Below are 12,376 nucleotides of genomic sequence, written 5' to 3'. Positions count from 1 at the left end.
TCCACCCAGGACTTCTGAGAGAGAGGTATCATTTTCCAGGATGGGTTGTAGCTCCCTGATGATACGTTGGATGGGTTTGAGCTGGGAGCTATAGGTGACAACCAGTGGTGTTCTGTTGTTAGTTCCTTTAGGTATGTCCTGGAGCAGACTGTTTCTGGGTACTAGTCTGGCCCTGTTGATTTGTTTCTTCACTTCATTTGGTGGGTACTGTAGTCTCAAAAATGCTTGTTGTAAATCTCTTAAGTGTGAGTCTCGGTCGAGAGCATCGGAGCAGATACGGTTGTAACGTAAGGCTTGGCTGTAGACAATAGACCGAGTGGTATGTTTAGGGTGGAAGCTGGAGGCATGTAGATATGAGTATCGGTCTGTTGGTTTCCGGTATAAGGTGGTATTTATTCGTCCATTATGTAGTTGTACAGTGGTGTCCAGGAAGTGTACCTGTTGTGTAGAGTGGTCCAGGCTTAGGTTGATAGTAGGGTGAAAGTTATTGAAGTCCTGATGAAATCTCTCAAGGGCTTCCTTCCCATGGGTCCAAATGATGAAGATGTCATCCAGGAATCTTAAGTATAGTAGTGGTTCCAGTGGATGGGAGCTGAGGAAGCGTTGCTCCAAGTCCGCCATGAATATGTTAGCATATTGTGGTGCCATGCGTGTGCCCATGGCTGTGCCATTCACCTGTAGATATAAGTTGTCACCAAATTCGAAGTAATTGTGAGTGAGTACGAAGTGACAAAGTTCAGTGGCGAGGTGTGCTGTGGTTTTGTCCGTGATAATATTCCGTATGGCTTGCAGTCCATCTGCATGTGGGATATTGGTGTACAGGGCCTCCACATCCATGGTTGCTAGGATGGTGTCATCTGATAGGTTGTCAATGGACTGTATTTTCCTGAGGAAGTCAGTGGTGTCCCGTAAGTAGCTGCGTGTGCTTGTGGCATAGGGCCTGAGGATAGAGTCCATGTATCCCGAGACTCCTACTGTGATGGTGCATTTTCCTGAAACAATTGGGCGTCCTGGGTTACCTGGTTTGTGGATTTTGGGTAGTAGGTAGAATCTTCCTGGTCGTGGTTCCTGGGGTGTGTCCATATGGATGCATTCTTGTATGTCCGTGGGGAGTGTTTTTAATATTTTATTGAGTTCCCTTTTGTATTGCTCCGTGGGGTCAGAAGGTAGTATTTTATAGAATGTTGTGTTGGAGAGTTGTCTTTCTGCTTCTTGTATATAATTTTGTTTGTCCATGATGACAACTGCTCCGCCTTTGTCAGCTTCCTTGATTACGATGCCAGAATTATTTTGGAGGCTGTTTATGGCCTCTCTTTCTCCACGGCTGAGATTCTGCTTTAGGTGTTGTTGTTTGTCTACGGAAGCATTCAGTGGTGACCTTGGGCCAGTCACACACTTTTAGTCAAACCCACGTCACAGGGTTGTTGTGAGGATAAAAGGAGAGAAGGGAGAACTATGTGTACTGCATGGAACTCCTTGGAAGATGGGGCGAGATGAAAAAGTAATAGGTCGAGTTCACTGCTTTGCAGTGCTTCTAGATCCAGTTTTGCTATTGGTTGCACGAGCAGCATCTGTAGCATAAAATGCTTTTTGTGAGCTTTGGTTGCTTTCCCAGCTGCATCTCCTTTGGGAAAGAGGTGATCTGGCCACAGTCCTCTACAGAGCCTAAACATTAACAATGAGGCATATGTTCATGGGGCTGCCTCTGAAAAGCGTTTGAAAACTATTGAAGGCACAGTAGCCGGACTATTAACAGGGGCTCCTCTGAGGCATGTGAAACCATGGGAAGACGTGCAGAATATTTTAATAATATATGATGATCCCATCTCTGAAATAGCTTGTCTTTCTTCCAGCTTGCTTTGGAGCAGTACTCAAAATGCTGGCTTTGAGCATTAAGTCACACGATGGTGTACGGCTGCCTTTTCCCACTCAGATTGGCTTATCAAGATGCCCCAGTGAAGACCTTCTTCATGTGTCCCCACCTCCAGAGGTTAGCTGGGTGGTGGAGAGAGGATGTTTCATGTAGGGGAGCCTTGGTTTCTGGAATTTCCACCTTAGGCAAATTCACCTGGGGCCTTCTCCACTATCTCTTAGGATCCAGATAACGTCAGTCCTGCTTGTGCAGGGTATTTGTTTATTTACTTCATTTATATTCTACCTTTCTCCCCAATGAGAACCCAAAGTGGCTTATATCATTCTCCTCTCCTTCATTTTATCCTCGCAACAACCAAGTGAAGTGGGTTAGGCTAAGAGTATTTGCTTGGCCCAAGGTCACCCAGCAAGTCTTCATGGCAGAGCAGGGATTTGAACTTGGGTTTCCCAGATCGTAGTCTGACACTCTAACCACTCCACCATGCTGGCTTTAATGCTGATTCATTATTGATGGTCCTAGTGTCTTTAGTGGGGTTATGCTGCTATTTTATGCTTTTTTAATTTTAGTTGTATATCGTGTAGTTGTAAGCTGCCTCAAATGCTTCCTTGTGGGATATAAATATTTTAGATACATAAATAACAGCTGGTTCTGCTTACATGAGGAGCTGGAGTGATGGCTCAAATAGTAAAGGTGTTCCTGTAGCCATCTTGTTTACAAAGGATAAGAACAGCTGTGCTGGATCAGATCAAAGGCGTGTCTAGTATCCTTTTCCCACCTAGGCCCTGCCAGATGCCTTAGGGAATTCCACAAGCCAAAGCATGAAGGCAACTGCCTTTCCATGCTGTATACTCCCCGCCAGTTGATTTTGGAAGGTACACTGCCACTGAAACTGGATGCTCTATTTAACCATCCTGTCTAAGAGCCATTCATAGGTTTATCCTCCATGATACTTCATTTGAAGTTCATTTGAACCTTCACCTGGAGGCTCATATTACCAGCTCCTAATTATTTTGTTTTATGGAATTTCATATTGTTTTATTTATTTAGATACTAGCTTGATACTGGTATTGAACTATTTTAAATTCAATTATAAAACTTATGGATATGTAACATTTGTTGGCTTGTGTTTTGTTTTTGTTTTGTTTTTTAGTTGGTTTTGTAGTATGATAGCATGGTACCCAAGCTTCACAAAGGTGTTTGAATAAGCGAAGCATGTTAGCCCTATGCAGGAGTCTTGTACCACCTTTCTTCAATTGTCTGCAGTTTCCTTGACCTGATTTTTACCTCAGAACACAGAGTTCCACAGCTGACCAATCATAGAGAGGGGGGTGCAAGCAGGCAGGAACCTGCCGGCCACACAGGAAATCCAGGCCCCACAGGGAGATTGGCAACCCTAGTGAACTTTGAAGGGAAGACCTGGAGGTGCATTTTACCTTAGGACACATTCAATGACTCCCAATAGCAACTGCAGACTGTTTAGAATGTGGGGGGTGAGGACCAATCAGGCTGCATATGCAAATGACCTCTGTGTTCCAACTGTCTCTGGGGGAGGATGAGGTGTGGAATGTTGTGAGCCCCAATCAGCCCACATAGGCAAATGACCTTGAAAGGCTGGTTCAATCAGGGAAGAGTGGCAGTGGGTCGGGGTGCAAGCCTTAGGGGGCAAAATCCCTTCTTCGTGGATGTTTACATCATAAAAGGAATGTTCTCCCCAAATTTCATGTTTCTAGGTCCAGAGGTTTGGGCTGGGCATTGATGAGCCAGTCAGGACACTTGCCTTTATATATAGATTTATACCAAGCTTTTCTCTGCAATGGGGACCCTGAGCAGTATACAACATTGTTTTCCCCTTCCTAATTTTATCCCCACAACAACCCTGTGATGTAGGTTAGGCTGAGAGTAACTGGCCCATGTTCACCCAGTGAGCTTCCATGGAAAAGAGGGGATACCAGGCTCCAAGTCATAGTTTCCATCAGCTTCAGAGGTTAATATGACTTCCAGTAGCTTGCACCCTGGCACTTCTTCAGTTTGGAGATCAAAAAGCTGTGTACCTGGCCAGAGGGACATGATACTCCTCCATGACCCCTTTAAGGAATCCACCCGTGCCCTGAAGCTTGCCCCAGTGTTGCCTTTATCTCATACTCAGCCATCAAATTCCAGTGGTTTCTGCAAGTAATAAAACTTTACAGCTGGCCAGCTGCTCTGCTTGTCCCTTTGACCTTCCATGGTAGAGGATTTCAACGTTGCATGTTAAACTTACCTTGTTTTCTTCCACCATTTGAATGAATTCTAGCATTGACAGCTGCAGCTAAAATCACCAAGGATTTTGAGGCACTGTAAAGACATAGCAAATTTAATGTAGCATAAGCTTTTAGGAGCTGTAGCCCATATCAGTAGATGAATAAAAGGGATTGTGAGTTGCAAGGATTCAGATCTGTGGCATTGTGTGTGCTCTCTCTCTCTCTCAGAGGGCAAGGGAGTCCTGGTCCCTTACTTATTGTAGCCTTGTTCACATATTATAATGATTGCACATTCAACTTGCGTGTATGTATGTATGTATACTTGTTTGTAAGAAAGGAACTGTGCTTTCACTTTACAGATGAAACTGGGAACCAGGACCTGAATAAATGTAGGGTTTAAATTACACATCCAGCTGTAGAAGTGTTAAATGTACCATGAGAATTACTTAATGCATATGTAAAGTAAATCAAGTTTACGCTGTGCATAGACTGTAACCTGTGTTCACTGTAACTTGTGATCTGGGCTAACAACAGGCCCTCAGCCTGTTCCAGAAAGCTTGGGAGGAGCATGATTTGACCCACCTCCATCTGTTCAAGAGCTCCTGGCTGGAACTCTCCACCATATTTCTGTGGCTTGAGGAGGGCAGTCTGATATCCAGGTTATGCTGCTTCAGTTTACCTCTTATCTGGATGTGCCTTGGTGCCCACCCATTCCCATTTCCCCTTAAAGCCACAGATAGGGTTGATGGGCAGGGCCTGGCAGCCAGCAAGGGAACTTTCCTGTGGCAGGAAACTGGCCCCTCATCAGCAACATAATGACATCACCAGCAACATGCTGATGTCGAGTCCTGTGTGCCCAGAAGTGATATCAGTGCATGGCTGGGCAGGGGGCACAACAGAGTGTCCCCAGTGAAGTGCTGACATCGCTTCCAGATCCACGGAAAGTGACTTCAGCACGTCATAGTGCTGTCAGTTCTCCCCTCAGTTTCCCACCCTCTTTCCCCTCCTGCAGGCCAGCTGAGCTGTAGTGAGAAGTGCCAGGAATTCCTTGTCACTCTGGAGGGGGGAGTGACTGCCCTAGCCACTGCTCATATTGAAGGATATAAACATTCTGTTGCCTAGCAACATTTTGAACTCAAAAGATAATCAGGGGATGCAGGCATGTTATGAGGTAATGGGCCAAGGCTTTGTTCCTGCTCCTACAGGCTTGGTAAAGTGGTCAATAAATTTGAAATCTTGCAATTTATAATCTTTTAATTTGAGAAGGGGATGCCAACCCTGCCCCCCAACACTCCATATGTATGAGTGGCAAGGGGGGAGAGGAGTTGTGTGAGTTGCAAGATAGGCCTGTTTTTCAGCATCATGGGGCCATCTTGCTCATCCTGCTAAGAGAAGCGACTGTGCTGCTGTTGTTGCCTAATGACTAAGAGTTATGAATTGGAAAGCCTCCACTCAGTTTGAATCTTGCCAGTTAAATGACCTAGCGTAAAGGGTGACTGTAAGATTACAATGGCATGGTGTCTATGAATGCCATTGTGCTGGATATTATGTGGTTTTATTATGTGGTGTTATTAAGGGAGTTATTGTAGTGTAGTGGTTAATAATAAACTACAGTCTAAGAGGTCCCCAACTGAAATCCTGAAAACTTTCTAGATGACTTAGGAATGCTACTTACTCTCAGCCTCACCTCTCATATAAGGACTATAAATAATGGCCTACTTTACAGGGCAGTTGTTAAGATTACAACAAGGTGCATGAGAAACACTTAGACTATTGATATACAAGTTATAGTTTTTTTAAGAAGAGGGGAACATTTATATTATATAATGAGTTTTTTCATTTTGGGGGTAATGTAGGATGTGTTCTTCAATATATATTCATTTTTTTGTTATTGTTTCAAACGAGAAGTAATCTACACACACACACCACATACACTGGCTATCTCTTCAACAAATGTTACTTTCTAGAAACTGACTTGTGTGGAGCTGTCTCCAAAGAAATAAGCCGCAGTCAGTGAAAGTGGTAAGGCTCCGGGGGGAAATTCCAGCAATTTGTCTTTTGTAAACTTGTACAGAACAGCTGGGTAAGAGTTTTGCATACACTGACTCTCTGTTCTTGGCCGAGTCAATCAAAGGAAAGTAGCTACTTCAGGTCTTGCCCTTGTGAATTGCGTCAAAGCTTAAGGAGTTGCCATAATGCCAATCTGGAAGCCCGATTCTGGGGTGTGACTAGCAACAACACAAACTAGAGCTCTCCTCAGTGCCTTTAGAGGACCTGAGGTCTGGAATATATTGCTTCTCGGCAGAGAGTATCTTTTTAAATCCAGTCCGCCTTCAGATTGAATTTTTTTGCTAGCTGTGCAGAAATAGGACCTTGATTAAAGCCATGTGTCTTCTCTGTCTGGGTTTCCTACTAGGAAGCGCTGCAGAATATAAATATAACTTGTTTTGTGCTTTATCATGCAGCCCAGTGGGACAAATTATAAACCCGCTTTTATTCTTAGCCCAAAGACCTTGGGATAGAAATCTCAGCGTTTACAGCTTTCATTGACAACAAGAGGGGGAAAGAAACTTTTTATTTCTCTTCTTTTTGTACAGAAAAATGGGCAAGTATGAACATATTGTATATGTTGGTTTTAAAAGTGACTTAAAACTATTAGGACATCCGGCTAGGGGATCTTTTCTGGGACAGCCTATGTTCATGACCAGTGAAGAACGAATCACCCACAGAGGAAGTTGTCCCCTGCATCTCTGCAGGAGTGATTGCTGCTTCCAAGAAGTCCTGCCCTTCCCAGTATCTGAAAAGGAGAGCTTTGACTCTTGAAAGATAATACCCTGAAAACTGAAAGCTTATACCCTAAAAGTCTTGTTGGTCTCTAAAGTGCCACTGGACTCAAAATCTGCTGTCCAGAACAGTGACTCTCTAGGGTTGCTAAGCTCCAAGTGGAGGCTGGCGATCTCTTGGAATTACAATTCATCTCCAGATGACAGAGATCAGTTCCCCTGGAGAAAATGGCTCCTTTGGAGGGTGGACTCTATAGCATTATAGGTCCCTCCTCTCCTAAAGACTGCCCTCTCCAGGCTCCACCCTCAAAATCTTCAGAATTTTTACAGCCTGGAGCTGGCAACCCTAACTCTCTAAAATACCTGGGCATGGACTCTTCTGCCATCAGGAGATTTTTTGTCTCATGTTTTCTAAATGTTGCTTTTTTTAAAAAAAGTGCCCCCATTATTATCACTAGTTTGGGAAACGCTGCTTGGACTTTTTTATGTCCCTGTGCATCACCAGTACTAGAAGTCTGCTCTGTTTCTTTTAACTTAAAATAAATATTATTGCTGTCCAGGATGGGTTGAATATACTTCGCACTGAAGTATTCTGTGCCAAAAAAAGCTGATCGTTGCAGATTCTGAATAGTATCAAATTAAACATGTTTGCTTATTTTACTGATAGGCAAATTTGCTAGTTTGAGGACGGGTCAGTGAACTATGCACAGCAATGAAGTCATGCTCCCTATCCACTGGTAATCTTTCTCTGTTCTCACTGACTCCTGAAAATTTAGCAGGCCTCGTCTGCACAACCCGTCTTAACAGTCTTAAGGCTTAGCAACTTGCTTTTTACCCTTAGAAACCAAAGCTGGGGTTCTTGGCATTCTGTACGCTTAACAGAAATTTTTGCATTTGCTCAGTGCAACCACTGTAGTGCTGTCATAACCCCTGAGTGTTGCATTATGTGCTCCTTTCCTGGAGATGGAGAGAAAGAGCCATGCCCTAGGAGGATGCAGTTGTATAGCTGCTTGCTTAGGAACACTACTACTTACCCTGGTATGGTCAACATTACATGGCAGCAACAATGTGGGGGCAGAAAATTTTCCAATGTTACATTTTTGAGTGGAAAAGCTTTCCATCCCATATATTTAAAAATAGTCAGGGCAGATGTGCTGCAAATCACTTGTTAGATGGACTAAATGTGGGATACGGAGCGTGGACAAACCCCAGTGCTCGTACATAGTCCAGGCTCGTACACAGTGTGTTTGCTTTCTTTTTCTAACATTTAATTTATTTATTTAAATTTGAATCAGAAAATTTTCCAATTCAATGGTTGTTGTGGGTTTTCCGGGCTGTATTGCCGTGGTCTTGGCATTGTATTCCTGACATTTCGCCAGCGGCTGTGGCTGGCATCTTCAAGTTTTCCTGGAAAATCCACATCACTGTACAAATTAATTAGGAAGAATGTCTTTGACTAGTAGTTCCTAAGATCACTGGTGATTAGCCACTAGCAACCATTTTCCTAATTTTTGAAGTGGTTCTGTTGATAATCCATTATGAAGATTTGGGCTTATGCTTCTAAGACCTGTTTTGTGTTGCTGTTAGACATGGGGACACCAGTTCCTACTTAATATGATACTTCTGATCAGGGCCGGCGTGTCCATGAAGGCGGGTCCGGCAGCCGCCTCAAGTGCTGAGGAGCCGGAGGGAGCGCTGGGGGCAGGGGCGCACGCTGCAGAGCTGGCAGCGGCAGTGCTGGGAAGCCACCTGCGTGCCGCCCCAGCCACCTGTCCCACAGCTGCTGCGCCCAGTCAGGAGCGCGTGCTGGCGGTGGCAGCGCAGGGCATTCTGACCGGGCAGCCTCCCATACCTCCCGCTCAGTTGCCCATGCTGCCACCGCCGACTGCACACTGCTGTGCGCCAAGGGTGGCAGGCGGACGGGGCGGGGTGGGGCAACTGAGTGGGAGGGCTGGGAGGCCACCTGCATGCCGTCCCAGCTGCCTGCCATGCCAATGGGGCCGGCTTGCAGCAGCATGTTGCGTGATGATGTCGCACGCAGTGATGTCATCATGCATACCAGGTGCACACGCACGTGGGGGTGGCAACAGCCCTGAAGCTGCCCCCACCCTCAGGTGCCAGAAACTCTGGCACCAGCCCTGCTTCTCATGAAGGAGAATGGCTGAACTCAAGGCTTGCTCCCACAGTCCACTGTGTGCATCATTTAGGTGTAACTGTATCCCAAGCAGGCTCACAGTCTTTGAAGGGGGGAAAAAAAGCTCAACACAGTTCTTTTAGGCCCAGGAAGTGATTTAGTTGCAAACATTAGGCCTATCATGTGGATTCAGAAGGAATTTACATCACAATCCTAAATTGTGTTAACAGTTCTAAACCTATTGGTGGACTTGGAAGGATGTAACTCTGTTTAGGACTGTCTAGGATTGCCAGCTCCAGGTTGGGAAATACCTGGAGATTTAGGGGGTGGAGCCTGGTGAGGGTGGGATTTGGGGAGGGGCCTCAATAGGGTATAATGCCATAGAGTCCACCCACAGAACGGGTATTTTCTCTAGACGAACTGATCTCTGTGCCCTGGAGATCTCCAACCATCACCAGGAAGTTGGCAACCCAAGATTGCAGTGTTGGTTTGCTCTCTTTAAAGGCTCCTGAAGGAACAGAAGAGGACTTGCACAGCTAGCTGTTTACTCAGTGCCTGTTTTTCAAAATGGCCTATCTCCAAGCTGTCCCCTTGTGTGTATTTGTTACTTTTTTATTTAAAAGGAAACTTGGAGTATATTATTTCTGGTGTGGCAAATCACAGTCATTGTATTTGTATTGGCTGTAAGCCAGGAAGTAATACACCACAATATATGTGGATATATTGAATTTCCTGGTTTGATTCTTAACAGGTCTGTAACTTCCGAAGAGCTGCCTTTTTATAAACGCCTTCTGAATATTACTGGGTATCTGGAGATTTCAATCTCCTTTGTGAAATTCTTTCCTGTTATTATTGATTGTCAGTCCATGAAGCATCCTCTATTTTAAAGGAGTTTCCTTGATTATTATTCATCTTGTGGTATGGGTTAGTGTCCTCATTTACATGGAGAACTGAGGCCAGATGCTTGTTGAAACCCTATTTGGGGGTTGCAAGTGGATCCCATGTGATATATAAATACAAACTTCCCTGCACATAGAAAATACGAAATGGGGTCACAGGATCAGAGGAGAATGCTGGGAGATCCATGACTGGAGACTCTCAGCTACAATTTAATACTGATATTAGTCACAGATCTTCTAGTGTTTCATCTATCATGGCACACGTAATGCTGTATCTCTTCAGTTAGGTTCCTCCCCATCGTAAACATAAGTTAGGGATGGAAATGCGATTCTGCTAGCAGCTGTAGTAGCTAATCCCTGCACAAAATTCTCAGTGCATACAAATCTAACAGGTAGAATGGGTCTCCCTGAGAAGTTAGTTTTCTGTCAGCACAAGTTTTTATATTGGTAATTTTATTATATTCATTGTAAGCTGCCTTGAGCAGGACTATGAGAAAGAGGCATAGAAATCTCACAAATAAATATTTTCTATGGCAGAATATTTAATTATAGAATGCTCTCCTCACAAGTATTTGGCTGGCACAGTGCTTGCTAAGTTTCCAGGGTCAGCTGAGGGGATAGATTTTGTCTTCCTATGCTTTCTGTTGATGTTATCATTTTTATCTTTAAAACTCTTCTCCGAGTGTTGTTTTTATATCTCTAAATTCTTATGCTTTGGCTTTTTAACATTTATTTGAAATTGTTTCTGTTTATTATGTTACTGCTGGGAATGGCGTCGTTCCTGGATTGGCAAAGAAAGGAAGGCCTCCATGAGTGGCAATTTGATGAAAATCAGCCCCTTTCCCCCCACCCCCGACTGGGAACCTTCCATCCCTTGTCATACCAGGAATAATGTTTATGGGCCCATTCTTCATGCTTCCCCCCAGCCTGCTGGCCCAGTGAGTGGCGGCAGGGAAAAGAGGCTGGGAATGGGGGATTCACCAAGGAACAGATAACTCTACTTGATGGACACCAGGAAAGATATTGGCAGGTGCCATAGTGCCCATAGGGCACGTTGGGGACCCCTTGCCTATGTGCGTTTTAAGGCCTTCTGAAAATGCATAAATAAATAATTCCTACGGTAAAATCTTCAGATCGATTCATGTTACAGATTGACTTGGAGCAACTGGAAAAATATGGCTAATCCATTCCACAGCCAAATTCACATTTTTTCAAAACAAAAAACTTTGTATAACTAGAAAAATTGAGAAACTTCTGGATGCATAATGGAATGAAATCCTTTAGCCCTTACCCCAAACCAGCCCTTTCCCCCATCCTTCTTCGGTTCCATCTCCTTTGCTCACTCTTGGTTTCTTTTTTTCTCCCTAGCAATCTATAATTACGATGCTGTCCAGGATGTGGAACTCTCCTTGCAGGTTGGTGACACTGTTCACATTCTGGAGATGCACGAAGGTAAGTGGATGTACAGCCAAGCTGGGGTGGGCACCTGTGCTTCAAACTCTTGGTTCTTTTACTATCTTTTAAAAAGTGGAGTCTGACCTGAAGCTTAGGCTAAATAGCCTTCAAAGAAAGGAGTAAGATTCTAAGTAAGGAGAAACCTAAAGGCATAACTAAATGTTACATTTTTTAACTAGTCAGGTCTGGGTTTCCCAGAACTTACTTGCTTTCCATGCAGCCAGACAGCATCTGCAGGGAATTAATATTTAAAGAACTCCTAGGACTGTTTCAGCCATTTCAGGTCAGGAATATGGTGTGGGGGCACAGGCTGAATCTCCTCCCTGTGTCATGGTCTCAATTTTAATCAGGCCTCTCTGCCGCTTTAAATATTAATTTCCCGCAGCTGCCTGCTGACTGAGGGGAAAACAAGTCGAGTCTGAAACCCAGACCCAACACATTAAAAAACCTATGTAATCATGAATATGCATGCCAAAGTGGTCCAAAGAGGGAACAGCAGGATCCAGAATAGGTTGACTCTTAAATATTTGATGAGCCCGGTTTGTGCCTAGAAGGACCTAAGAAGGGTAGTTCAGGATCGAATCAGTGGCCCATTTCATTCAACATCGTATTTCTCACAGTGGCCATGTATTTCTGGGAAGTCTGGAAGAAGGACATGAAATCAGTAATTCTCTTCAACTTTTCCCCTTTACCAGCTGGTATTCTCCAACTGGTACACTGCTTCTTATCAGGGGGGTTCCATTTAGTCATCCTAGTTAATAACAATTGATGGACCAGTCTATGGTATCTGGTAGTGGTGAACTCCATAGGCTAAATACATGTTGTATGTAGAACTGTTTTCTTCACACATTTTGTGAAATTAGCTTATAGAATTCCTGTATTTATTCAAGTGTGGTTTATGATAAAAAGTAAATGATAAAAATCAGTAAAGAAAAAAAACAGGGTATGCTGCTTATAATTTCATATAACTGTATGCAGACTTATAGGTTGTT

The 12,376-nt window shown here is 44.1% G+C and overlaps 1 protein-coding gene across 2 annotated transcripts in view; it reads left to right on the top strand.

The window, feature by feature from the left end:
- Nucleotides 1-12,376, top strand: part of DOCK5 (dedicator of cytokinesis 5) — a 167,205-nt gene that overhangs the window by 31,387 nt on the left and 123,442 nt on the right. For both annotated transcript variants that reach the window (XM_054997336.1, XM_054997335.1), the window contains exon 2: nt 11,298-11,381. In XM_054997336.1, coding sequence (XP_054853311.1) covers nt 11,298-11,381 — 84 coding nt within the window. The remainder of the gene's footprint in view (nt 1-11,297; nt 11,382-12,376) is intronic.

This window comes from Eublepharis macularius, chromosome 14 (genome assembly GCF_028583425.1).
Source record: "Eublepharis macularius isolate TG4126 chromosome 14, MPM_Emac_v1.0, whole genome shotgun sequence".
NCBI lineage: Eukaryota > Metazoa > Chordata > Lepidosauria > Squamata > Eublepharidae > Eublepharis > Eublepharis macularius.
This window is presented reverse-complemented; position numbering and strand designations above follow the sequence as displayed.